The 25,072-nt window shown below is 45.1% G+C and overlaps 1 protein-coding gene across 1 annotated transcript in view; it reads right to left on the reverse strand.

The window, feature by feature from the left end:
- The window catches only part of CTDSP1 (CTD small phosphatase 1), an 83,490-nt gene extending 59,897 nt beyond the window's left edge, over window positions 1-23,593 (reverse strand). The window contains exon 1 of the mRNA XM_089662595.1: window positions 23,215-23,593. Coding sequence (XP_089518721.1) covers window positions 23,215-23,284 — 70 coding nt within the window. The 5' untranslated portion in view covers window positions 23,285-23,593. The remainder of the gene's footprint in view (window positions 1-23,214) is intronic.
- Between the last annotated feature and the right edge of the window lie 1,479 nt (window positions 23,594-25,072).

Below are 25,072 nucleotides of genomic sequence, written 5' to 3' on the forward strand. Positions count from 1 at the left end.
TGGGAGCGCGCGGCACCACAATCCAGAGGACACAGCAGAACACCGATCGCTGTATGGGACCTCTGTGTGACCTCTGTGTGAGGTCCCGATTAAGTGATCCCTGATTGGCCAATCAGTGATCACATGAATAGGAGTAAGCAAGATGTCACTTCTGATGTTGAAAAAAAAAAAAAAATAATATGAAAAAAAAAATGTAAAAAAAATTTTTGAAAATGTATAACTTTTGGTTATAAACTAATTTGGGTTATTATTTTTTTTTACTAAAAAGATAGCTGAATACATTTTTGCCAAGATTTATGAAGAGAGATTATTTGCAAAATTTTATAAGAAAAACACTTTTTTCTCAAAATGTTTGGACTTTTTCATTTACATAGCAAAAAAATAAAAATCCCAGTGCTGAATAAATACCACTCAAAGTTTTATCTGTCACAAAAAATGCAAAAAAATTCATATGGGTACAGTGTTGCATGACCGCGCAATTGTCATTCAAAGTGTGATAGCGCTGAAAGCTGAAAATTGGCCTGGGCAGGAAGGGGGTGAAAGTGTCCGGTCTGGAAGTGGTTAAAATCTAAAAAGACAATGTTACTGCAGACGGGCGGCCTGTACAGGCGCAGCGACGTACCGGTACATCACTGCCTGCTTTTGGATACAGGTCATGTGCATACACCCCCGCTCTACCCGCGCGCAACACCCGCTGTGAATGTACACATCAGTAGCCTGTCAGCAAGTCCCAGCCAATGACTCATGGCCGGGACCAGCTGACCTGCGGTGTCCAGTCACAGCCCAGAGCCCTGTGTTGGCAATCAACACAGAGCTCTGTACAGAGGTAATGGTCTCTCTGCGTCTTCTCCCTGCAAATAAGGGTTGAGAAACTAAGAGATCTATTAGTAAAAGCAGCACACAATACACATATTACAGTGTTAGGCACACATTTAACCCCTTGCACACCCTAGACCATGGGTGCCAAACTGGCGGCCCTCCAGCTGTTGCCAAACTACAAGTCCCATGAGGCATTGTAAGATTGACAGTTACAAGCACGAATCCCAAAGGCAGAGGCATGATGGGACTTGTAGTTTCGCAACAGCTGGAAAGCCGCCAGTTTGACACCCCTGCCTAGCGGATGTAAATAGATGATCATCCGTTTACATCCGTTAATGTCCATATCTGTTAACATCCGTTTCTTTGAACGGAAGAAAACCCTATTTTTCTTCCATTCAAAAAAAAAACTGAACAAAAAAATGGATGTAAATGGATGAAAAACGGCTGTAAAAGGACAAACAGATGTAAATGGATGTAAACTGATGTAATGTAAATGGATGTATACTGATGTAAATGGACAAAAACCTGATGTAAACAGAAAAAAACGGACATAAATGGATGTAAATGGACAAAAAATATAGATGTAAAGGAATGTAAATGGATGAAAATGGATGTAAATGGAAAAAAATTATGTAAATGGTTAAAAAACGTATGTAAATGGAAAAAATTTATGTAAATGGATATAAATGGACAAAAAATGCATATAAACGTATGTAAATGGATGAAAATGGATGAAATCGGGCAAAAAACAAATGTAAAAGGAAGTAAACAGAAAAAGAACTGGATGTAAATGGATAAAAAACTAATCTAAATGGAAAAAAACGAATGTAAACTGATCTAAATGGACAAAAAATGGATGGCATGATGGGACTTGTAGTTTCGCAACAGCTGCTGGGCCGCCAGTTTGACACCCCTGCCTAGACGTTAACCCCTTCCCAGCCAGTGTCATTATTACAGTGTACAGTATTATCAGTATATTAGTGTCACTAGTGATGTCAGTGGCAGTTAGTCAGTCCCCACCCACCCCCCCAGCAGCAGTTAGCGTCAGATTGCCCACCGCACTAGCACAGTCCCATTGCAAGGCTCCATACACACTAGTTATAAAAACACCAGTATTCTTGGCAGAAAACAAAGCGAATTTTGAACGTTTGGCATTTAGGAGCTTTTGGTGGGTTTTTTTTTTCTCTGCCAGGTTCTCAAAAGCGCAAAACAGAAAGGATTTTTTGCTGCCTCTAAGCGCTGAGCTTAAAAAAAAATTACCTCTAGACTTCCCAGTGTGCATGGACACATAGGATAACATTAGTTGCTTCTACAGAACACTAAAATCCTCTAGGAGCGGCATTTTGTTAAGCCAGTGTGCTCAGTGCCTTATGCCCTGTACACAGGATAAGAAAATCGTATGAAAAATTTTGCGGAACCACTGATCGAACGATTTTCTCTTCGTTGATAAGCGGGATGTTTTAAACGATATTGTGAATGAAAAAATCTGATTGAACAACAGTGAAAAATGTTGTCGTTTTGCATACGAACGACCGATTTTCTATGCGGTGGTATGACGATCGTACGAAAAAAAATCTATCAAGCGCTATCACGCATGAGCGGAAACAGAAGATGACCCGGATGTTAGTGTCCAAGGAATCTTCATAAACACGAACGAAAAATCCAAATGTTAAAAGTAGATTGGCCGAATGAGATCATGAAACCAGAATTGTGCAGATTATATTTTATGTCTCACTATTTATGTATATAGGTCATGGAATAAACGATATTATACTCATTGCTGGTAATTGTTGTGTATATCGCGCGTTCTGGCCGGAAGGGCGTGGCTACAAGGTCACCCGCACACTGCATCACCTCCACTTGTACGAAGACATCAACACTACGTATTGCCCGACGAACGATTTTTTTAGATTGGTTAATCTGGGCCACGATTTCGACCAACCAACGAACGCCTCTCGGTCGTCGGATGACCGATCGGTCGATTTTCTAATCGTGTATTCCTACCTTTAGTCATTGATCACCGCTATTAGTAGTATAAAAAAAAATCCTATATATCCCGTAGTTTGAAGAAGCTTTCACACATAACAATCTATAAACACTTATTGGGATTTTTTTTTTTTTTTTTTAACCAAAAGACATTTTAGCCAAAATTTATGATGAAATTTGATTTTTGTTTTTTTTATACATTATTTGATATGTTTTTATAACAAAGTAAAAAATATTGGGATTTTTAAAAAATTTTCAGACTTTTTTTTTAGAACACAAAAAATCAAAAACACAGTGGTGATCGACTACCACCAAAAAGAAAGCTCTCTGTGTGAAAAATATTGGGTACAGCGTTGCAATTACCAAAAAAAGTAGCACAGTGCTGAATAGCAAAAAAAAAAATGTCCTGATCATGAAGGGGGCAAAACCTTCTGGGGCTTAAGTAGTTAAGTGTATATCAACCCCAACAAGGAATGTATCTTATTTGCTTCCTTTTGTTCTCTTAACTAAACCACTGAAAGTGAGAGTGTGAAAAAAAATACCAGTTGATCTTGTTAGAAATTCGGCTCTCTCCTGTGTCCTCTGCACACCTCCACTGTTATCGAGGACTCTAATGCAGGCCATAGATTATGCAATTGGCTTTCCTTCCAATAGAGGTCAAAGGAAAGAAAAGAGCTCGATTCCCCCCAATCAACCCAGCCAAGCTGGCCATATATTATACGATTTTCTTATTCAATTGTCTTTACCTTTAACTACGTAGTGCAAGGGCCTGTCTGATTGCATACAAATTGAAAGTGTTCCAGTATGACCTCAGATCAGGGGCGGACTGACAACTCATGGGGCCCCCGGGCAATAGGGGATCATGGGGCCCCTGTGTCCTTGCCCAAACTCAAAAAAGCCTATGAAAAAGGTACCAGGGGCATCTCATGGGGTCCCCTACTGACCCCGGGCCCTCGGGCAGTGCCCGAGTTTCCAAATGGTCAGTCCGCCCCTGCCTCAGATTATGTGGTTTTAGTAAATCTAAAAAGGAAAATCGTACAAGACAATTTTATAATGTATGGCCAGCCTTACTCCAGGTTCACACCTAAGCATTTTCAGTAGCATTTTGCAGAAACGCAGTACAGTCCATTTAACATGATTTCCTATGGAACACATACACATTTCACGTTTTCGCCCAGTGCGTTTTTTGGAAAGGGTCAGGGACTTTTTTAATTTTTTTAAATGTTTGGACTTTTTCATTTATATAGCAAAAAAAAAAAAACGCCAGTGGTGAATAAATACCACCAAAACAAAGTTACGTTTTTTGGTTCTATAGACTTCAATGGAGCCGTGGCAGAAAAGCATGTGCTGTTTTTTTGCCGCGTTTTTGATGCGTTTTAAATCTGCCTAGCAACAAGAAAAAAAAAGCATCAAAAAAGCAGGTGCAAAAACGCAAAACGCAACGCAGAAATGGCTCAAACGCAACCTGCATATGTGTGAATCTAGCCTGAGTTTTGATATAGGAATCCCTCCCATAGCAATATTGTGTTCTCCTGAAGGGGAGTCTTCCCCACTGGCAGAATACAATGATCACTGCGGGGGGCTATACGATCACTGGCAGTGATCGTATGAAAAAAATCCCACAGACTTCAGTACAACCAGCCATAGATGGATCAAATCTCGGGCTACTCCAGCTTGAACCGGGCCAAGATTTGATCCATCTATTGCCGGCTTAAAGTGGTTGTAAACCCTTCCATAGACCCAGTGAAGAGACTTGCAGAGAGAAAATTTGGGTCAGACTGCCTCCAGGAGCAGGATCTTCAATATCCTGGGAAAATCCGAGGGAATCTCAGACATGTTACAGGAATGTGGGGGAGGGGCAATGGATGAGACCTTCTTTAAAGTGAACCTGCCATTGACAACCATGACGTGGCCATATTCAGTGTCTGCTAGAGAGTGAATAGAGAATGATAGCTCATAAGACAATGATAGGTCACATACAGTGAGTAAGCAGCATGTCACCATTTCCGGGCTACAATACAGAGACAGCATGCATCTAGCTCCCGGATGTCCAACCTGTGGCCCCTTTGGCAATTATTGTGCGGCTTGGTCTTGGGGTCCTTGAAAAATATGTATTTTTGTGCTTACTCATACCAGCGAAGGGAAAATATTCTTTAGTAGTGATCTCCTGAAGCATGTCCCCAGTCTACAATGGCCTCCTGAATCATGTCCCCAGTCTACGATGGCCTCCTGAATCATGTCCCCAGTCTACGATGGCCTCCTGAATTATGTCCCCAGTCTACGATGGCCTCCTGAATTATGTCCCCAGTCTATGATCATCTCCTGAATCATGCCCCAGTTTATGATGGTCTCCTGAATCATGTCCCAGTTTATGCTGGTCTCCTGATTTATGTCCCCATTCATGATGATCTGTTGAAGCATGTCTCCAATCTATGATGATCTCCTGAAGCATTTCTACAGTCTATGATGGTCCTTTGAAGCATGTCCCCAGTCTATGATGGTCTCCTGAAGCATGTCTCCAGTCAATGATGGTCCGTTGAAGCATGCCCCCAGTCTATTATGGTCTTCTGAATCATGTCCCCAGTCTATCATGGTCTCCTGAAGCATGTCCCCAGTCTATCATGGTCTCCTGAAGCATGTCCCCAGCCTATCATGGTCTCCTGAAGCATGTCCCCAGTCTATGAAGGTCTCTTGCAGCATGTCCCCAGTTTATGACTGTCTTCTGAAGCATGTCTCCAGTCTATAAGGTTCTCCAGAAGCATGTGCCAGTCTATGATGGTCTCCTGAGGCATGTTCCCAGTCTACGATGGTCTCCTGAAGCATGTCCTGATTCTACCATAGTCTTCTGAAGAATGTCCCCAGTCTATCATGGTCTCCTGAAGCATGTCCAAAGTCTATCATGGTCTCCTGAAGCATGTCCCCAGTCTATCATGGTCTCTTGAATCATGTCTCCAGTCTATGAAGGTCTCCTGCAGCATGTCCCCAGTCTATGACTGTCTTTGAAGAATGTCTCCAGTTTATAATGTTCTCTTGAAACATGTCTCCAGTCTATGATGGTCTCCTGAATCATGTCTCCAGTCTATGAAGGTCTCTTGCAGCATGTCCCCAGTTTATGACTGTCTTCTGAAGCATGTCTCCAGTCTATAAGGTTCTCCAGAAGCATGTCTCCAGTCTATAAGGTTCTCCAGAAGCATGTGCCAGTCTATGATGGTCTCCTGAGGCATGTTCCCAGTCTACGATGGTCTCCTGAAGCATGTCCCGAGTCTACCATAGTCTCCTGAAGCATGTCCCCAGTCTATCATGGTCTCCTGAAGCATGTCCCCAGTCTATCATGGTCTCCTGAAGCATGTCCCCAGTCTATCATGGTCTCCTGAAGCATGTCCCCAGTCTATCATGGTCTCCTGAAGCATGTCCCCAGTCTATCATGGTCTCCTGAAGCATGTCCCCAGTCTATCATGGTCTCCTGAAGCATGTCCCCAGTCTCTCATGGTCTCCTGAAGCATGTCCTCAGTCTATCATGGTCTCCTGAAGCATGTCCCCAGTCTATCATGGTCTCCTGAAGCATGTCCCCAGTCTATCATGGTCTCCTGAAGTATGTCCCCAGTCTACCATGGTCTTCTGAAGCATGTCCCCAGTCTATCATGGTCTCCTGAAGCATGTCCGACTATTATGGTCTCCTGAAGCATGCCCCCAGTCTAAGATTGTGTTCTGAAGCATGTCCCCAGTCTACAATTCATACAGCATACCTGCAGTCTTCGAACATCTCCTGTAGCATAGCTGCATCTTTCTATAGTATAATATTAACTGAATATTATGTGTGGCCCTTTGGTCATGTCAGGGCCCCCTATATCATGTTAGTTGAGCACCCCTGCCTGTCTGGTGAAGTACTTTCTCAGTTTCCGACAACCCCTGTAGCATGTTCCCAGTCTCTGACCATTTATTGTAACAAGTCTGAAATCTCTGACCATCTTTTGTAACATGTCTGTACTGCAGTTGTTGTACCCACTCCCACTTCCGCTGCAATCAGAAGTGGAATTTGTCCTCCCTCTCCCTCCCCATAGTCTTTTGGGACACGTGACAGGTCCCAGAAGACTACAGGGCCATTCACAAAGCGCAGCGCTTCTCACGCATGCGCAGTGGGCACCTGGCTGTGAAGCCGCAAACTGTCACAGCCGGGGGCCCACACTAAAGATGCCGGCACCAGGAAGAGAAGACAGCCGGTGAAACCAGCCGTGGTGAGGACGTCGCAGGACTGAGGGACAGGTAAGTGTCTGTATTTTAAAAGTCAGCAGCCACAGTTTTTGTAGCTACTGACTTTTTTCTTTTTGTATTCAGCTGGAACTCAGGTTTAAGTATTAGCTGGAATTTGGCTTCAAATTGCTAGTGTATCTAAACCTGCTAGTACATCTAACACTCCCCTCCCCCCGGACTGACAATGCTGCTGTCTGCTGTGCTCAGTGGGGGCGCTGTAATACAGGAGGTGTGTTACTGGTCAGATCACCAGGTGAAAACAGAGGGGGAAGCCTAAAAAAAGAGAACTAATGCAGGCCATAGACAGTTCGAAAACCGGCCAATTTTTAAAAAAAGAGATAAAAATCAGTCATTCGATTGGCCGATGTTATCACCAACGGTAAAAAAAATCGGCCGATTTTCATCCAGTCTACGGCCGGCATTTAACCCCATAATTACTTCTGTCCCTGCAGAGAGCTCCACTATTATACTTTATATGAAAAAGTCTTGTGGTTGCAGCAATGTATCCATTTGTATCCATTTTGGATACAGATGTTTTTATTCGGATATAAATGGATACATTGTTGCAACTGCAAGACTTTTTCATATAAAATATAATAGTGGACTGGAATTCTTCTTCTTCTTTTTTTTCTTCTTCTTCTTCTTCTTGCAGATCACGGCTCATGCCCATCATTGCCGGGGAAATCAACCGATCGTCAAAATCGGCCGCAAAATTTCCAACATAACCGATAAAAAAAGTGCCAAAACCCCAAAAAACAGTCGACCAATTAACCCACTAATGGTGTGAAAATCGGCCAATTTTTTTTCGGCCGATTTTCGACCTGTCTATGGCCTGCATAATGCAGCCACCATATCTAATGATTGCTAAGTTGCAATATATGACATTTTTGGTTTTGGGTTTAATACCGCTTTAATAAATGAAATCTGCGGATTATGTATGGACGCCAGCGTTGACTTTTTCGAGAAGCAAGTGAATGGGGCTGATGGAGTCCAGCTGGGAGGCTGACAACCGCTGTATGATGACAACAGCCTGGGGGTAGCGCTAAGCTCGTTTGTTTCATTATTAGAATGTTAAAAGGATAAAAGTCCCGGAACGCGTCCCATGAGCTCACACAGGACAGGTGTAATTGCTAGTAAGTCACAAAGGCGCAGAGAATGGATCAGCAACTATTATTGTGCAGAAAGCCATTAGGGTAGGTTCACACCTATGCAGTTTGCGTTTGATCCGTTTATGCAGTGCGTTTTGCGTTTTTGATATGTTTTTTGATGTGTTTCGCATTTTTTTTTCTTTTTTCAACTTGTTGCTGGGCAGAATAAAACACAAAACGCATCAAAAATGCATCAAAAATGCATCAAAAACACATCAAAAACACACTACATGCTTTTCTGCAGCGTCTCCATTGAAGTCTATAGAACCAAAAGCGCAACATTTTGCGTTTAAAAAAGTCCCTGACCCTTTCCAAAAAACAAGACACTCTGATGGGGACCCTGATGTAAGAAGAGACTTTGATGGGCACCCTGATGTAAGGGGGGACTCTGATGGGCACCCTGATGTAAGGGGGGACTCTGATGGGCACCCTGATGTAAGGGGGGACTCTGATGGGCACCCTGATGTAAGGGGGGACTCTGATGGGCACCCTGATGTAAGGGGGGACTCTGATGGGGACCCAGATGCAAGGAGAGACTCTGATGGGCACCCTGATGTATGGGGAGACTCTGATGGGCACCCTGATGTAAGGGGGGACTCTGATGGGCACCCTGATGTAAGTGGGGACTCTGATGGGCACCCTGATGTAAGGGGGGACTCTGATGGGCACCCTGATGTAAGGGGGGACTCTGATGGGCACCCTGATGTAAGGGGGGACTCTGATGGGCACCCTGATGTAAGGGGGGACTCTGATGGGGACCCAGATGCAAGGAGAGACTTTGATGGGCACCCTGATGTATGGGGAGACTCTGATGGGCACCCTGATGTAAGAGGAGACTCTGATGGGCACCCTGATGTAAGGGGAGACTCTGATGGGCACCCTGATGTAAGGGGAGACTCTGATGGGCACCCTGATGTAAGGGGAGACTCTGATGGGCACCCTGATGTAAGGGGAGACTCTGATGTGGACTGCAATGTAAGAGGTATTCTGATTGGGACCATTATGTAAACAGGGACTCTGATGGGGACACTCCGATGTAAGGGGGACTCCGATGTAAGCAGGGATTATGATGGGGACTCGTTTTGTTCACGAAGCTGCAATGGGGATCCTGATTTAAACAGAGACGCTTATGGGGACTCAGATGTAAGGAGGACTCTGATGGGGACACTGATGTCAGGGGTATTCTGATGGAGAACCTGATGTAAACAGGGACTCTGATGTAAGGGGACTCCGAAGTAAGCAAGGACTCTGATGGGGACCCTCATGTAATAAGAGACTCTGATGGACATTCTGATTAAAGGGGTATTCTGATGGAGACCCTGATGTAATGGGGACTCCGGTGTAAGCTGGGATTATGATGGGGACTCGTTTTGTTCACGAAGCGGCATGTCGCACTCGCAGTGCCATTCATCGTTAGTGGCCTCCCAGATGCCATGAGCAGACGTGGGTTTTTTGTGTAGGTCAAAAGACGCGGTTAAAAACCGCACGAAGCTCAATGCCCAAGAAAAGGTACATAAAGCTAGTCTGGTGCAGGGGCAGACTGACAACTCATGGGGCCCCTGGGCAATAGGGGATCATGGGGCCCCTGTGTCCTTGCCCAAACTCAAAAAAGCCTATGAAAAAGGTACCAGGGGCATCTCATGGGGCCCCCTACTGACCCCGGGCCCTCGGGCAGTGCCCGAGTTCCCAAATGGTCAGTCCGCCCCTGGTCCGGTGTATTTGTTGAGTGTAGGGCGGACCATTAAAAATAAACATGCGCAAAAAATCATTCAGAAACGCACATTCACCTCTGTGATCCTAGCCAGCCTTAAACCTGCCATACATGGATCAAAACTGAGCCGGTCCTTGCTGAACCTGACGGATTTCGATCCATGTGTGGGCATGCTGGCTATACAGAAGCTGAACTACCAATTCATTTCTATACAACCACCCTGTCAGATTTTTCCTCGTTCGATCAGCACCGCTGGCTATGGCCTGCAGCACTGATCAGCACAGGCTAAATGGTTAGCACTTCCGCCTGGCAGTACTCGGGTCGTCGGTACGAATCCCAACCACAGCACCCCCTGCCTGGAGTTTGCATGTTCTCCCTGTGCCTGCGTGGGTTTCCTCCAGGTACTCCGGTTTCCTCCCGCCTCCACAGACATGCTGGTAGGTGAATTGGCTCCTATCTAAATTGTCCCTAGTATGTGTATGTATGAATGTGAGTTAGGGACCTTAGATTGTACACCCCTTGAGGGTTCGGGACTGATGTGAATGTACAATATATATGTAAAGTGCTGCGTACATTGATGGTGCTATATAAGTACCTGGAATAAATATTGTGAAGTCTTCCTGCGGTCAGAATACAATCACTTAGCGGGAAGGATTCCCTCATCCACATCAAATGTGCGGATGGGGCAATCAGGGTTTTTTTTTTTGTTCAACCCACGAGATGAATATCTATGGGCTGCCTTAAGCCGGTCATGGATGGATTCCGGTCAACATTTGATCCATCTATGGCCAGGCTGCTTGTCCTGAAGTTGATCCATTGATCGACTTCAGTGCAACCAGCCTATCAGATATTTTGCATACAATCACCGCTGGTGGCTATAGCTGCCAGCAGGGATCATTGCGTTCTGCCAGCCGAGAAGGCTGAACCTGCCGGGAGAATGATACAGCAACGCAGGAGGGATTCCCCCACCAGCACTGACTGTGTCAATGGGGGAATCAAGTGATTTTCTGTCCTTCCACCCGTGGTGGAAGGAAAGAAAATGGTATCATCTATGGCCGGCCTTAGAGAGACCACAATTCATAGGGAACTAAGAAGCCACAACTGACAGATTATAGCCCACAACTTCCCAGAAACAACAGAGTACAATGAAAGTGTATGTAGATGGTCAGAGACTGAGGACTGTACTTCCTCTACCCATAGCGAGCACTTAACACTTGCAGTACTTAGGTTTTACCCCCCCCCCCTTCCTCATCATCATTTACATAAAAACTTTCCATTTTCATTAAATACTTACAGCTATGTTCAAAAGTTTGCATCCCCTGGCAGAAATCATGACATTTTGGCATTAATATTGAAAATATGACTGATCATGCCAAAAAACTTTTTTTTAAGGATAAGCATTTAAAGTGTTTCTAAACCCCGGTCCCCGCATTCACTATATCTGGTCTCCCCAGACCCTGCATTCACTATATCTGGTCTCCCCAGACCCTGCATTCACTATATCTGGTCTCCCCGGACCCTGCATTCACTATATCTGATCTCCCCGGACCCCGCATTCCCTATATCCGGTCTCCCCGGACCCTGCATTCACCATATCCGCTCTCCCCGGACCCCGCATTCCCTATATCCGGTCTCCCCGGACCCTGCATTCACCATATCCGCTCTCCCCGGACCCCGCATTCACTATATCTGGTCTCCCCGGACCCTGCATTCACTATATCTGGTCTCCCCGAACCCTGCATTCACCATATCCGCTCTCCCCGGACCCTGCATTCACCATATCCGCTCTCCCCGGACCCTGCATTCACCATATCCGGTCTCCCCGGACCCTGCATTCACTATATCCGGTCTCCCCGGACCCTGCATTCACTATATCTGGTCTCCCCGGACCCTGCATTCACTATATCTGGTCTCCCAGTACCCTGCATTCCCTATATCTGGTCTCCCCGGACCCTGCATACACTATATCCGGTCTCCCTGGACCCTGCATTCACTATATCTGGTCTCCCGGGACCCTGCAATCACTATATCTGCTCTCCCTGGACCCTGCATTCACTATATCCGCTCTCCCTGGACCCTGCATTCACTATATCCTCTCTCCCTGGACCCTGCATTCACTATATCCTCTCTCCCTGGACCCTGCATTCACTATATCTGGTCTCCCCAGACCCTGCATTCACTATATCTGGTCTCCCCAGACCCTGCATTCACTATATCTGGTCTCCTCGGACCCTGCATTCACTATATCCGGTCTCCCCGGACCCTGCATTCACTATATCCGGTCTCCCCGGACCCCGCATTCACTATATCTGGTCTCCCCGGACCCTGCATTCACTATATCTGGTCTCCCCGGACCCTGCATTCACTATATCTGGTCTCCCCGGACCCTGTTTTCACTATATCTGGTCTCCCCGGACCCTGCATTCACCATATCCGCTCTCCCCGGACCCCGCATTCCCTATATCCGGTCTCCCCGGACCCTGCATTCCCTATATCTGGTCTCCCCGGACCCTGCATTCACCATATCCGCTCTCCCCGGACCCCGCATTCACTATATCTGGTCTTCCCGGACCCTGCATTCACTATATCTGGTCTCCCCGGACAATGCATTCACTATATCTGGTCTCCCAGTACCCTGCATTCCCTATATCTTGTCTCCCCGGACCCTGCATTCACCATATCCGCTCTCCCCAGACCCTGCATTCACCATATCCGCTCTCCCCGGACCCTGCATTCACTATATCTGGTCTCCCAGTACCCTGCATTCCCTATATCTGGTCTCCCAGTACCCTGCATTCCCTATATCCGCTCTCCCCGGACCCTGCATTCACTATATCCGGTCTCCCTGGACCCTGCATTCACTATATCTGGTCTCCCCGGACCCCGCATTCCCTATATCTGGTCTCCCCGGACCCAGCATTCACTATATCCGGTCTCCCCAAACCCTGCATTCCCTATATCTGGTCTCCCTGGACCCTGCATTCCCTATATCTGGTCTCCCGGGACCCTGCACTCACTATATCCGCTCTCCCTGGACCCTGCATTCACTATATCCTCTCTCCCGGGACCCTGCACTCACTATATCCGCTCTCCCTGGACCCTGCATTCACTATATCCTCTCTCCCCGGACCCTGCACTCACTATATCCGCTCTCCCCCGGACCCTGCATTCACTATATCCGCTCTCCCTGGACCCTGCATTCACTATATCTGGTCTCCCCGGACCCTGCATTCACTATATCTGGTCTCCCCAGACCCTGCATTCACTATATCTGGTCTCCCCAGACCCTGCATTCACTATATCTGGTCTCCCCAGACCCTGCATTCACTATATCTGGTCTCCTCGGACCCTGCATTCACTATATCCGCTCTCCCCGGACCCTGCATTCACTATATCTGGTCTCCCCGGACCCTGCATTCACTATATCTGGTCTCCCCGGATCCTGCATTCACTATATCCGCTCTCCCCGGACCCTGCATTCACTATATCTGGTCTCCCCGGACCCTGCATTCACTATATCTGGTCTCCCCGGATCCTGCATTCACTATATCCGCTCTCCCACATTACACAGAACATGGAAGTGCAATTATTTTAGTAAATATAAATTGCTAAATACCTTTTCTCATCAGCAGTCTAGATCAGTCTTGTGACTTCTATCAGTGTCCAGCTAAGCATTGGTTAATGCTTGTAGGTGGAGTTCTCATTCTCCTCTGACTGTCCAACGAGGCTGCATGACCCCTGACCTCTGTCTGGACAGAGCTGATCACATGCACTCTCCCAAGAAAAAAAAACTCTCTAGCAATACACACCAAACTGAGCAAGTGCAGAGCGTCTTCACACAATATGTCTCATCAGGAGATAAGAGGGGGACACTGGAAGAAGGGGAGGATCAGAGAAGACAGGATCAAACAGTGTTTTTACACAAAGCAGAGGATTAAAACCTTAGGTTCCACAGCGAGTATAACAAGCATGCTTTACTGCAAATACATACTGATTGTACTGTTGGGGGTTTAGTAACACTTTAAGGATAGTGATCATATGAAGCCATTTATTATCACACAGTTGTTTGGCAACTTCTGAAACCATAATGATAACAGAAATCACCCAAATGGCCCGGATCAGAAGTCTCCGCCCCTGGATCAGAAGTCTCCGCCCCCTGGATCAGAAGTCTCCGCCCCCTGGAATGTTTGGCCTTGGTACAGACACACAAGGTGACAACATGGGTTAAAATGGCAATTACAGGTTAATGTCCCACATCTGTGGCTGTTTAAATTGCAGTTAGTGTCAGTGTATAAATAGTCAATGAATTTGTTAGCTCTTACATGGAAGCACTGACTAGGCTAGATACTGAGCCATGGGGAGCAGAAAAGAACTGTCAAATGACCTGCGTAACAAGGTAATGGAGCTTTAACAAATGTGGAAAAGGATATAAAATATATATCAAAAGCTTTGAATATGGCAGCCAGTACTGTTCAATCACTTACCAAGAAAATTCGGGGATCTCTGCATACCAAGCCAGGGTCAGGTAGACCAAGAACGACTGCAGCCACAGCTACCAGAAGAATTGTTCGGAATACAAAGAAAACCCCACAGGTCACCTCAGAAGAAATACTGGCTGCTCTGGAAAAAGACAGGCAGGGCAGCACAGTGGCTAAATGGTTAGCACTTCCACCTGGCAGTACTCGGGTCGTTGGTTCAAATCCCAACCATGGCACCACCTGCCTGGAGTTTGCATGTTCTCCCTGTGCCTGCGTGGGTTTCCTCCGGGTACTCCGGTTTCCGCTATATAGGCACCTGGAATAAATAAATAATTCTCCAAGGGGAGGCAAACTTTTGAGCACAACTGTAATTTTAGACCCAGTGATGTCATCACTGGGTCACTGTGCTTCTCTAGGCAATGCAATCAGATCATGGTGGGAGGGGCTGGGCAGGGTGCTGTACATAGCTTCTTGTAAACATCACAGCCCTTAGGAGGAGTTTTGCAAATATCAAAATGGCTTGATGGGTGGGCGTCAGTCTGGAGAAGTGGGTGTTCTTAGGCAGGCTGCGTTTGCACATGTGATGCGGAATCTCCAAGAGCAAAAGAAAAGGGGCGGGGCCAGGAACAGACAGGCGGGGGAGGAATGAGCTAGATGATGCTGGATATCCTTCAAGCCTGTCTGACTTGCTGCAGCTTCTAATGCACATTGTGAGCAGCTCACAGTGTGCAGTGAAACCAAAGTAAGCCATTCCAGTCCAGGACGGGAGGCAGTACCACTGTGCAAGACTGAAGGGAAAGCCGGAGTTCCTCCTTAACGTTACAAAGCAATGAAGTGAGGGCAGCACACGGGCTAAATGGTTAGCACTTCCACCTGGCAGTACTCGGGTCGTTGGTTCAAATCCCAACCATGGCACCACCTGCCTGGAGTTTGCATGTTCTCCCTGTGCCTGCGTGGGTTTCCTCCGGGTACTCCGGTTTCCTCCCACAGTCCTGGTAGGTGAATTGTCTCCTGTCTAAATTGGCCCTAGTATGTGTATGTATGAATGTGAGTTAGGGACCTTAGATTGTACACCCCTTGAGGGTTAGGGACCTTAGATTGTACCCCCCTTGAGGGTTAGGGACCTTAGATTGTACCCCCCTTGAGGGTTAGGGACCTTAGATTGTACCCCCCTTGAGGGTTAGGGACCTTAGATTGTACACCCCTTGAGGGTTAGGGACCTTAGATTGTACCCCCCTTGAGGGTTAGGGACCTTAGATTGTACACCCCTTGAGGGTTAGGGACCTTAGACTGTACGCCCCTTGAGGGTTAGGGACTGATGTGAATGTACAATATATATGTAAAGTGCTGTGTAAATTGATGGCGCTATATAAGTACCTGAAAGAAATCAATAAATAATGCACAAAATACGCCGAGTGCTGCGTAAACCGACGGCGCTTTACAAGTACAATAAATAAATAAATAACAAAATGAAAGAAGTTTTTTTTTTAAAGGGACTTAAAGATACTTTAAGGAAAGAAACGCAAAAAGTCAAAGAACTGGTGCAAAGATGTTTAAATTTGGGAAAAAGCGACACGTGACAACCCATGACAACATGTGACAACCGGTGACAACATCAGTTCTACACATTCCCAAACAAATGTCAATATGATCCTCAGCACATGCTGCTGTTTTGTCTCCTATTTTCCACCCAGGAAATCAAAAACGAATCAGCAGAAGGTTCTCTTTGCTGCGTTTTCTTTTTTCTCTCTTTTTTTTTTTTATATAATAATCCATTCCACTTGCAGTTTCGGATGCAGCTGTCCCGGCCCTCATGCCAGAGATTCCTCTGCGACTTTATTTGTGGTGTTAAAACAAGTTTGCGTGGAGCACAGGAAGCCTCTTGTTGGGCCGCACAACCCGGGTGGCTCCCCCCCCCCCTACACAGATCAGGCACTCAAGGCATGCATAGTGATCAGGTTAATGAGGTCTACACACCCAGAGTGATCAGAGGTCAAGGGGCAACCTTTTCAAAGGACATTTTTTTTTTTTTTCTTAAGAAAGGTTGGAAGTTGTTCTTTTTACCTCTGTGCACAGCGAGGGTTCAAAGGTCAGGGCTGATCCCTGGGTGTCCTTGGCCAGCTTGGGCCGCATGCACGGGTGGGGAGAGGTTTAAAGGGCTGGTGCCACCAAGTCCTGTCCATAACGGTCACATGGCCTGTGCTATAGGAATGTGCATCATGTAGAATATATTGTAAAGCGACGTGCAACCCGTTGACACATTAAAAGTCCTGAATTAAATAATAATAATATTAATACAACCACTAATAATAATAATAATAAATAAAATAATGGTCACAGGGCCACTCAGGATCAGCCTGACATGGGGGGGGGGCCTAATGTGACTACGTCACATTGTATCAAAGTGTCATTTCTTCAGTGTTGTCACAATGAAAGATAGAATCCATTATTTACAAACATGTGAGGGGTGGACTCACTTCTGGGAGATATATATATATATATATATATATATATACATTGTATACTGTCTGGGGGAGGGGTGGACACACTTCTGGGAGATATATATATATATACATTGTATACAGTCCGGGGGAGGGGTGGACTCATTTCTGGGAGAGATATATATATATATATATATATATATACATACATTGTATACAGTCTGGGGGAGGGGTGGACTCATTTCTGGGAGATATATATATATATACATTGTATACAGTCCGGGGGAGGGGTGGACTCATTTCTGGGAGAGATATATATATATATATATATATATATATATATATACATTGTATACAGTCCGGGGGAGGGGTGGACACACTTCTGGGAGATATATATATATATATATACACATTGTATACAGTCCGGGGGAGGGGTGGACTCACTTCTGGGAGATATATATATATACATTGTATACAGTCCGGGGGAGGGGTGGACTCACTTCTGGGAGATATATATATATATATATACACATTGTATACAGTCCGGGGGAGGGGTGGACACACTTCTGGGAGATATATATACAGTTGTGGCCAAAATTATTCAACCCCCACTGAAATTGAGTGTTTTGGCCAGTTTGACATTGCTTTTGATCATTCAGTCATCTTGCTTACATTTACATTAAAGAGGCACTTGTAGGTCAGACAAATATAACATAACAGTTATAATGAAATAACCACAAATGTCTTTTCTGTGCTCACAGCATTATCAGTTTTATTCAACCCCCAAGTGACATTCAATCTTAGTACTTAGTACAGCATCCTTTTACAGTTATAACAGCTTTTAAACGTGAAGCATAGCTTGACACAAGTGTCTTGCAGCGATCTACGGGTATCTTCGCCCATTCTTCATGGGCAAAGGCCTCCAGTTCAGTCACATTCTTAGGCTTGCGCACTGCAACTGCTTTCTTTAAGTCCCACCAGAGGTTCTCAATCGGATTTAAGTCTGGTGACTGCGATGGCCACTCCAAAATGTTCCAGCCTTTCCTCTGCAACCATGCTCTAGTGGACTTGGAGGTATGCTTGGGATCATTGTCCTGTTGAAAGGTCCAACGTCTCCCAAGCCTCAGGTGTGTGACGGACTGCATCACGTTTCCATCCAATATCTCCTGGTACTGAAGAGAATTCATGGTACCTTGCACACGCTGAAGCTTCCCTGTACCTGCAGAAGCAAAACAGCCCCAAAGCATGATTGACCCTCCACCATGCTTCACAGTAGGCAAGGTGTTCTTTTCATCATAGGCCTTGTTCTTCCTCCTCCAAACATAGCGTTGATCCATGGGCCCAAACAGTTCTAATTTTGTTTCATCAGTCCACAGAACACTATCCCACAACTTTTGTGGTTTGTCCACATGGCTTTTGGCATACTGCAGTCGACTCTTCTTATTCTTTGGAGACAGCAAGGGGGTACGCCTGGGAGTTCTGGCACGGAGGCCTTCATTACGCAGTGTGCGTCTTATTGTCTGGGCTGAAACTTCTGTACCCACATCTGACAAATCTTTTCTCAGTTCCTCAGCAGTCACACGGGGACTTCTCTCCACTCTACGCTTCAGGTAGCGCACAGCAGTCGAAGTCAGCATCTTCTTTCTGCCACGACCAGGTAGCGTTTCAACAGTGCCCTTTGCCTTGAATTTGCGAATGATGCTTCCTAAGGTGTCTCTTGGTATGTTTAACATCTTTGCAATCTTCTTATAGCCATTGCCCTTCCTGTGAAGAGAAATCACCTCTTCTCTTGTCTTCCTGGACCATTCTCTTGCCTTCACCATGTTTGTAACCACACCAGTAAATGTCTAGAAGGAGCTGAGTATCACAGTCATTTTAAAGCTGCCTAATTGGTGCTTATTATGCTTGATTGCTGCTCGGTGACATCCACAGGTGTTTTCAATACCTGATGGAAAGCACCTGTATGAACCTCTGTTCTTCAGAGTGGTAGTCTTTAAGGGGTTGAATAATTGTGGCAATGAAGAAACCACATAAGAACCATTTACTACTGTATTACATAAACAATTGATGTCATTTTAGTTGCATTTGGGTAGTTACAACGTCCTTGTAGGATTTGATTCTGAATACAATTCCAAATGTACACTATAGTCCCTAAACCCCTTTACAGCATTGGGGGTTGAATAATTTTGGCCACAACTGTACATTGTATACAGTCCGGGGGAGGGGTGGACACACTTCTGGGAGATATATATATATATACACACATTGTATACAGTCGGGGGAGGGGTGGACTTATTTCTGGTAGATTATATATATATATATATATATATATATATATATATATATATATATACATACATACATTTTATACAGCCCGGGGGAGGGGTGGACACACTTCTGGGAGATATATATATATATACATTGTATACAGTCCGGGGGAGGGGTGGACACACTTCTGGGAGATATATATATATATATATATATATATATATGTTGTATACAGTCCGGGGGAGGGGTGGACTCACTTCTGGGAGATATATATATATATATTGTATACAGTCCGGGGGAGGGGTGGACACACTTCTGGGAGATATATATATATATATACATTGTATACAGTCCGGGGGAGGGGTGGACACACTTCTGGGAGATATATATATATATACATTGTATACAGTCCGGGGGAGGGGTGGACACACTTCTGGGAAAAACTGTATATATATATATATTGCTTTGTTTGTAAATCTGGAATATACTTTTATTTCTACTTTTCATGGAGGTTTTCTTTAGGGCTTGCTCATACTCAAGCGCAATATGGCGCATTTTCCTGCACTGCCTTTTGTAGACGCACGCAGGTGCCAGGGCATATCCATTCTTAATGACACCCTCATGCATCTGGCAAATGTGCAGGATTTTGTGCCCACCCAAAGGCATGGTCCTGCAGTGCCATGTGTTTTGGTGCAAGCGTGATTTTAAAAAATTGCGCATTGCTGGAATATAGGGCAGGGACGCACCTCCCGGCACGATTGAGCTGTTTAAACTGATTTCCAGATATGGATTTTATATCACAGTTACATTGTTCCAGCTTGGACCAATGTAAGTATGTACATGCCGTACCTGTGGGATCCCTGTGGAAGAAGAGAATCACTGTAGTAGTTGGCGGTACTACAATAAATCAGGTGCTGGCTGCCCTGCTGCATGGTGAACACAGGAGGGTCACTCACTCGGCACAGGCTCCATTCATAAAACGCCTTGCATTTTTCGTAATGAATGCAAAATGTTCTCTGATTGGAAAAGGTGGACAGGCAGGGTGGTGACATTACCATCTCCATCCAGTCAGAGAACACTTTGCATTAGTTGAAAAAAATGCAAGGCGTTCTGTGAATGGAGCCTGTGCCGAGTGAGCGACCCACTGGGATCATTATGCGGCAGGACAGCCTCTCAGTACTGCTTCTGGAAGACAACAGTGATCACTATAGTAGCGGCGACTACTACAGTGGTTCCAGTGGTATATACATAGTTACATTGGCCCAAGCTGAAACAATGTAGCTATGATATAAAATCCATACTTGGAGTTCCCCTTTAAGCATCTATTCACACCTAAGAAACAGTCATGGGTTGTTACTCCCGGCCGGGCATTGGGGCGTACTGCTGTACAGGATAGAATACACCCCGAAGCCACGGCTCCAAGGATTCATTATGCATGCTGACAGCCAATGTGCTGCAACACAGAGCAACCACCTGCGATTGGCTGGCAGTTGACATCTGCCAGAATGACGGCGATCAGGTAGGTGATTGGCACTGGAGACCATTTCCAGGGACAAATGTCCAGGACTAGGGACAGTCCCTTTGTTAGAGTGTACCATGTAGAATATATTGTACAAAGCACACTGTTGGCACTATAAAAATGCTTAATAATAATAATAATAATAATAATAATAATAAAATAAAAACATAATATTAATAATAATAGCCACATGGCCAATCAGGAGAAGGCTGACATGGGGGGGGGGGTACAGGCAATGTGACACTTTGTTAGAGGAATGTGAATCATGTAGAATATATTGTAAAGCGCTGTGCAAACTGTTGGCACTATAAAAATCCTGAATAACAATATTAATAATAATTTAAAAAAAAAAATACATAAATAATGGTCACAGGGCCAGTTAGATGAAGCCTGACACTGGGGGGGGGGGTTCAGGCAATATGACCCTATGATAGAGGAATATGCATCATGTAGAATATATTGTAGAGAGCTGTGCAAACCATTGACACATTAAAAGTCCTGAATAGTAGTAGATTATTAATAATAATGATCACAGGGCCAATCAGATGAAGCCTGACATGGGGGTCCAAGCAATGTGACCCTTTGTAAGAGATATATGCATCATGTAGAATATATTGTAAAGCGCTGTGCAAACTGTTGGCACAATAAAAGTCCTGAATAATAATATTAATAAAACCACTAATAATAATAAAAAATAATAATAATTAAAAATAGTAATAATAATAATAATAAAAAACAAAAATAATTATAATAATTTTTAAAAAAAATAGTCACAATCAAATGAAGCCTGACATATGGGGGGGGGGGGGGGTTCAGGCAATAAGACCCTTTGATAGAGGAATATGCATCATGTAGAATATATTGTAAAGAGCTGTGCAAACTGTTGGCACATTACAAATCCTGAATAATAATAATATTAATAAAACCAATAACAATAATAATAATAAAAAATAATAATAATAAAAAATAAAAATAGTAATTATAATAAATAAAAATAATTATAATAATAATAAAAAAATAGTCACAGGGTCAATCAAATGAAGTCTGACACGGGGGGGGGGGGGGGGCAATAAGACCCTTTGATAGAGAAATATGCATCATGTAGAATATATTGTAAAGAGCTGTGCAAACTGTTGGCACATTACAAATCCTGAATAATAATATTAATAAAACCAATAACAATAATAAATAAATAAAAATAATTTGAATAATAAAAAAAATAATAATAGTCACAGGACCAATTAAATGAAGCCTGACATGGGGAGGTCCAAGCAATGTGACACTTTGCTAGAGGAATATGCATCATGTAGAATATATTGTAAAGTGCTGTGCAAACCGTTGGAACATTAAAAGTTCTGAATAATAATGATGTGAATAAAACCAATAATAATAGTCACAGGGCCATTTGGGGGGGGGGGGGGTAGTGTCCAGGCAATGTGACCTATTTTTTAGAGGAATATGCATCATGTATAATATATTGTGAAGTGCTGTTCAAACCATCGGCACTATAAAAATCCTGAATAATATTAATAATAAAAATTAAAATAAAAATATTTTAAAAATATCATAGTCATTATTAATAATAATGATCACAGGGCCAATCAGATGAATCCTGACATGGGGGGGGGGGGGGGGGGGATAGTCCAGGTAATGTGACCCTTTTTTAGAGGAATGTGCATCATATAGAATATATTGTAAAGTGCTGTGCAAACTGTTGGCACCTTAAAAGTCCTGAATAATTATAATGTGAATAAAACCACAAATAAGAATAATTAATAAAAATACTCATAATAATAATATTCACAAGGCCAATCAGATGAGTCCTGACATGTGGGGAGGGGGGGGGGGTGTCCAGGCAATGTGATCCATTTTTTTTAGAGGAATATGCGTTATGTATAATATATTGTAAAGTGCAAACCATCGGCACTATAAATATCCTGAATAATAATAATAAAAACATAAAACAAATTAAAATACAAATATGTAAAAAATAATTATTGTAATTATTATTAATAATAACGATCACAGGGCCAATCAGATGAATCCTGATGGGGGGGGGTCCAGGTAATGTAACCCTTTTTTTTTTTTTTAGAGGATTGTGTATCATGTAGAATATATTGTAAAGTGATGTGCAAACTGTTGGCACTATAAAAGTCCTGAATAATAATAATGTGAATAAAACAATTATTATTAATAATAATCAATAAAAATAATCATATTAATAAAAATAATAATAGTCACAGGGCCAATCAGGAGAAGCCTGACAGGGGGGGGTCCAGGCAATGTGACAGCGCTGAGTGCCCCGCCCCCCTAGCTGTCAAACCCCTCTTTCACCTCCATCTATTAACCCCTGCAACACTGGATGGGGGGGCAGGTCAGCCAATGACACTAAAGCATGCACACACCCCAATATTCAATACCGATATGGGGGTACAGGGGGAGATTTCTAGGTGCCCCCCCCCCAAAAAAAAAAATAATAATGCACAAAGACATAGAAAGCAAAATGTGATCCCCGAACCTGCTGGACGTGTGCCCCCCATGTGTGCCCCCCCCCCCTCTTCCCCGGACCCCCATGTGTGCCCCCCCGGCTCACCCTTGTCCTGCAGGGGGGAGCTGACATCCTCTCTCTGGACCTGGGTGAAGATGGAGGACGGGGTGTCCATCACACCGGCCCGGGCCAGCCTCGTCCTCCTGCCGCCGGGCTCTGCTCACTTCTTCCTCCCGCCGGGTGTCGGGCTGGACGGGGCGATGGTGGGGAATCCAGACCGGGAAGGGGGCAGGGCGGGGGGCATGGAGGGGGGGTGGCGCGCACCGGGCTGGGGAGGGGGAGAGGGGAAGGGAGGAAAAAAAATAAAAGGAAAAAAAAAAAAACAAAAAGGGGAGATTGCTGGAAACTTTGTTACAACATGGAGTTCTCCGCTCTGATCCGATACAAACATGGAACCCGGAGGCGGTTTCAAGGGACCCCATTAAAGCGGCGATACCTCCCGCTCCCGCTGGGGGCCGCTGCGCTGCGCTGGCGGACGTGTCCGCAGGTGTAGTGGTGTTGTACCGGCTACAGGCTGAGGGGGCGCTGTGCTGGGAGAGAGATAGGGCTCAGCTGCTGCGGAACATCTTGGGCTGGAAAAAAGGGGATTCCAGCTACTGGAGAAACTATTAAGAAGAAAAAGGCTCTATAACAGAAGAGAGGCTGGGATACAGGAGGGGCTCAGCTGCCCCAGAACATCTTGGGAGAGCTAAGGATGGTAAGTGAGGAGGGGGTCTCAGCTGCTGCAGAACATCTTGGGAGAACTAGGGATGGTAAGTGAGGAGGGGGTCTCAGCTGCTGCAGAACATCTTGGGAGAACTAGGGATGATAAGTGAGGAGGGGGTTTCAGCTGCTGCAGAACATCTTGGGAGAACTAGGGATGATAAGTGAGGAGGGGGTCTCAGCTGCTGCAGAACATCTTGGGAGAACTAGGGATGATAAGTGAGGAGGGGGTCTCAGCTGCTGCAGAACATCTTGGGAGAGCTAGGGATGGTAAGTGAGGAGGGGGTTTCAGCTGCTGCAGAACATCTTGGGAAAACTAGGGATGGTAAGTGAGGAGGGGGTCTCAGCTGCTGCAGAACATCTTGGGCTGACAATATGTAAGAGTAGAAAAGAGTTCCAGCTACCTGAAGAACAGATTGGAGGAAAGAGCTCTACAACAAAGCTGGGATAGAGGAGGGGCTCAGCTGCTGCAGAACATCTTGAGAGAACAGGGCATGAGATGGAGGGGGCTCAGCTACTGCAGAACTTCTTGGAAGAACTATGGATGATAAAGAGGGGCTCAGCTGCTGCAGAACATCTTGGGAGAACAGGGCATGGTAAGGAGGGGGCTCAGCTGCTCCAGAACATCTTGGGAGAACTATGGATGATAAGGAAGGCGCTCAGCTGCTCCAGAACATCTTGGGAGAACTATGGATGATAAGGAAGGCGCTCAGCTGCTGCAGAACATCTTGGGAGAAATATGAATGATAAGGAAGGACTCAGCTGCTGCAGAACATCTTGGTAGAACAAGAGGGGTTCAGCTGCAGCAGGACATCTTGGGGTTAACTATGGATGCTAAGGAGGGACTCAGCTGCTGCAGCACATCTTGGTAGAACAGGAGGGGTTCCCCTGCTGCAGAAAATCTTGGTAGAGCAAGAGGGGTTCAGCTGCTGCAGGACATCTTGGGAGAACTATGGATGATAAGGAACGACTCAGCTGCTGCAGAACATCTTGGTAGAACAAGAGGGGTTCAGCTGCAGCAGGACATCTTGGGGTTAACTATGGATGCTAAGGAGGGACTCAGCTGCTGCAGCACATCTTGGTAGAACAAGAGGGGTTCCGCTGCTGCAGAAAATCTTGGTAGAACAAGAGGGGTTCAGCTGCTGCAGAACATCTTGGGGTGTACAATGCTTGGAAATAAAGGAGGGTTTCAGCTACCGGA

The sequence above is a fragment of the Staurois parvus genome, unplaced genomic scaffold, assembly GCF_062004578.1.
Source record: "Staurois parvus isolate SC_StPar_1 unplaced genomic scaffold, SC_StPar_1.0 ptg001495l, whole genome shotgun sequence".
Lineage (NCBI taxonomy): Eukaryota > Metazoa > Chordata > Amphibia > Anura > Ranidae > Staurois > Staurois parvus.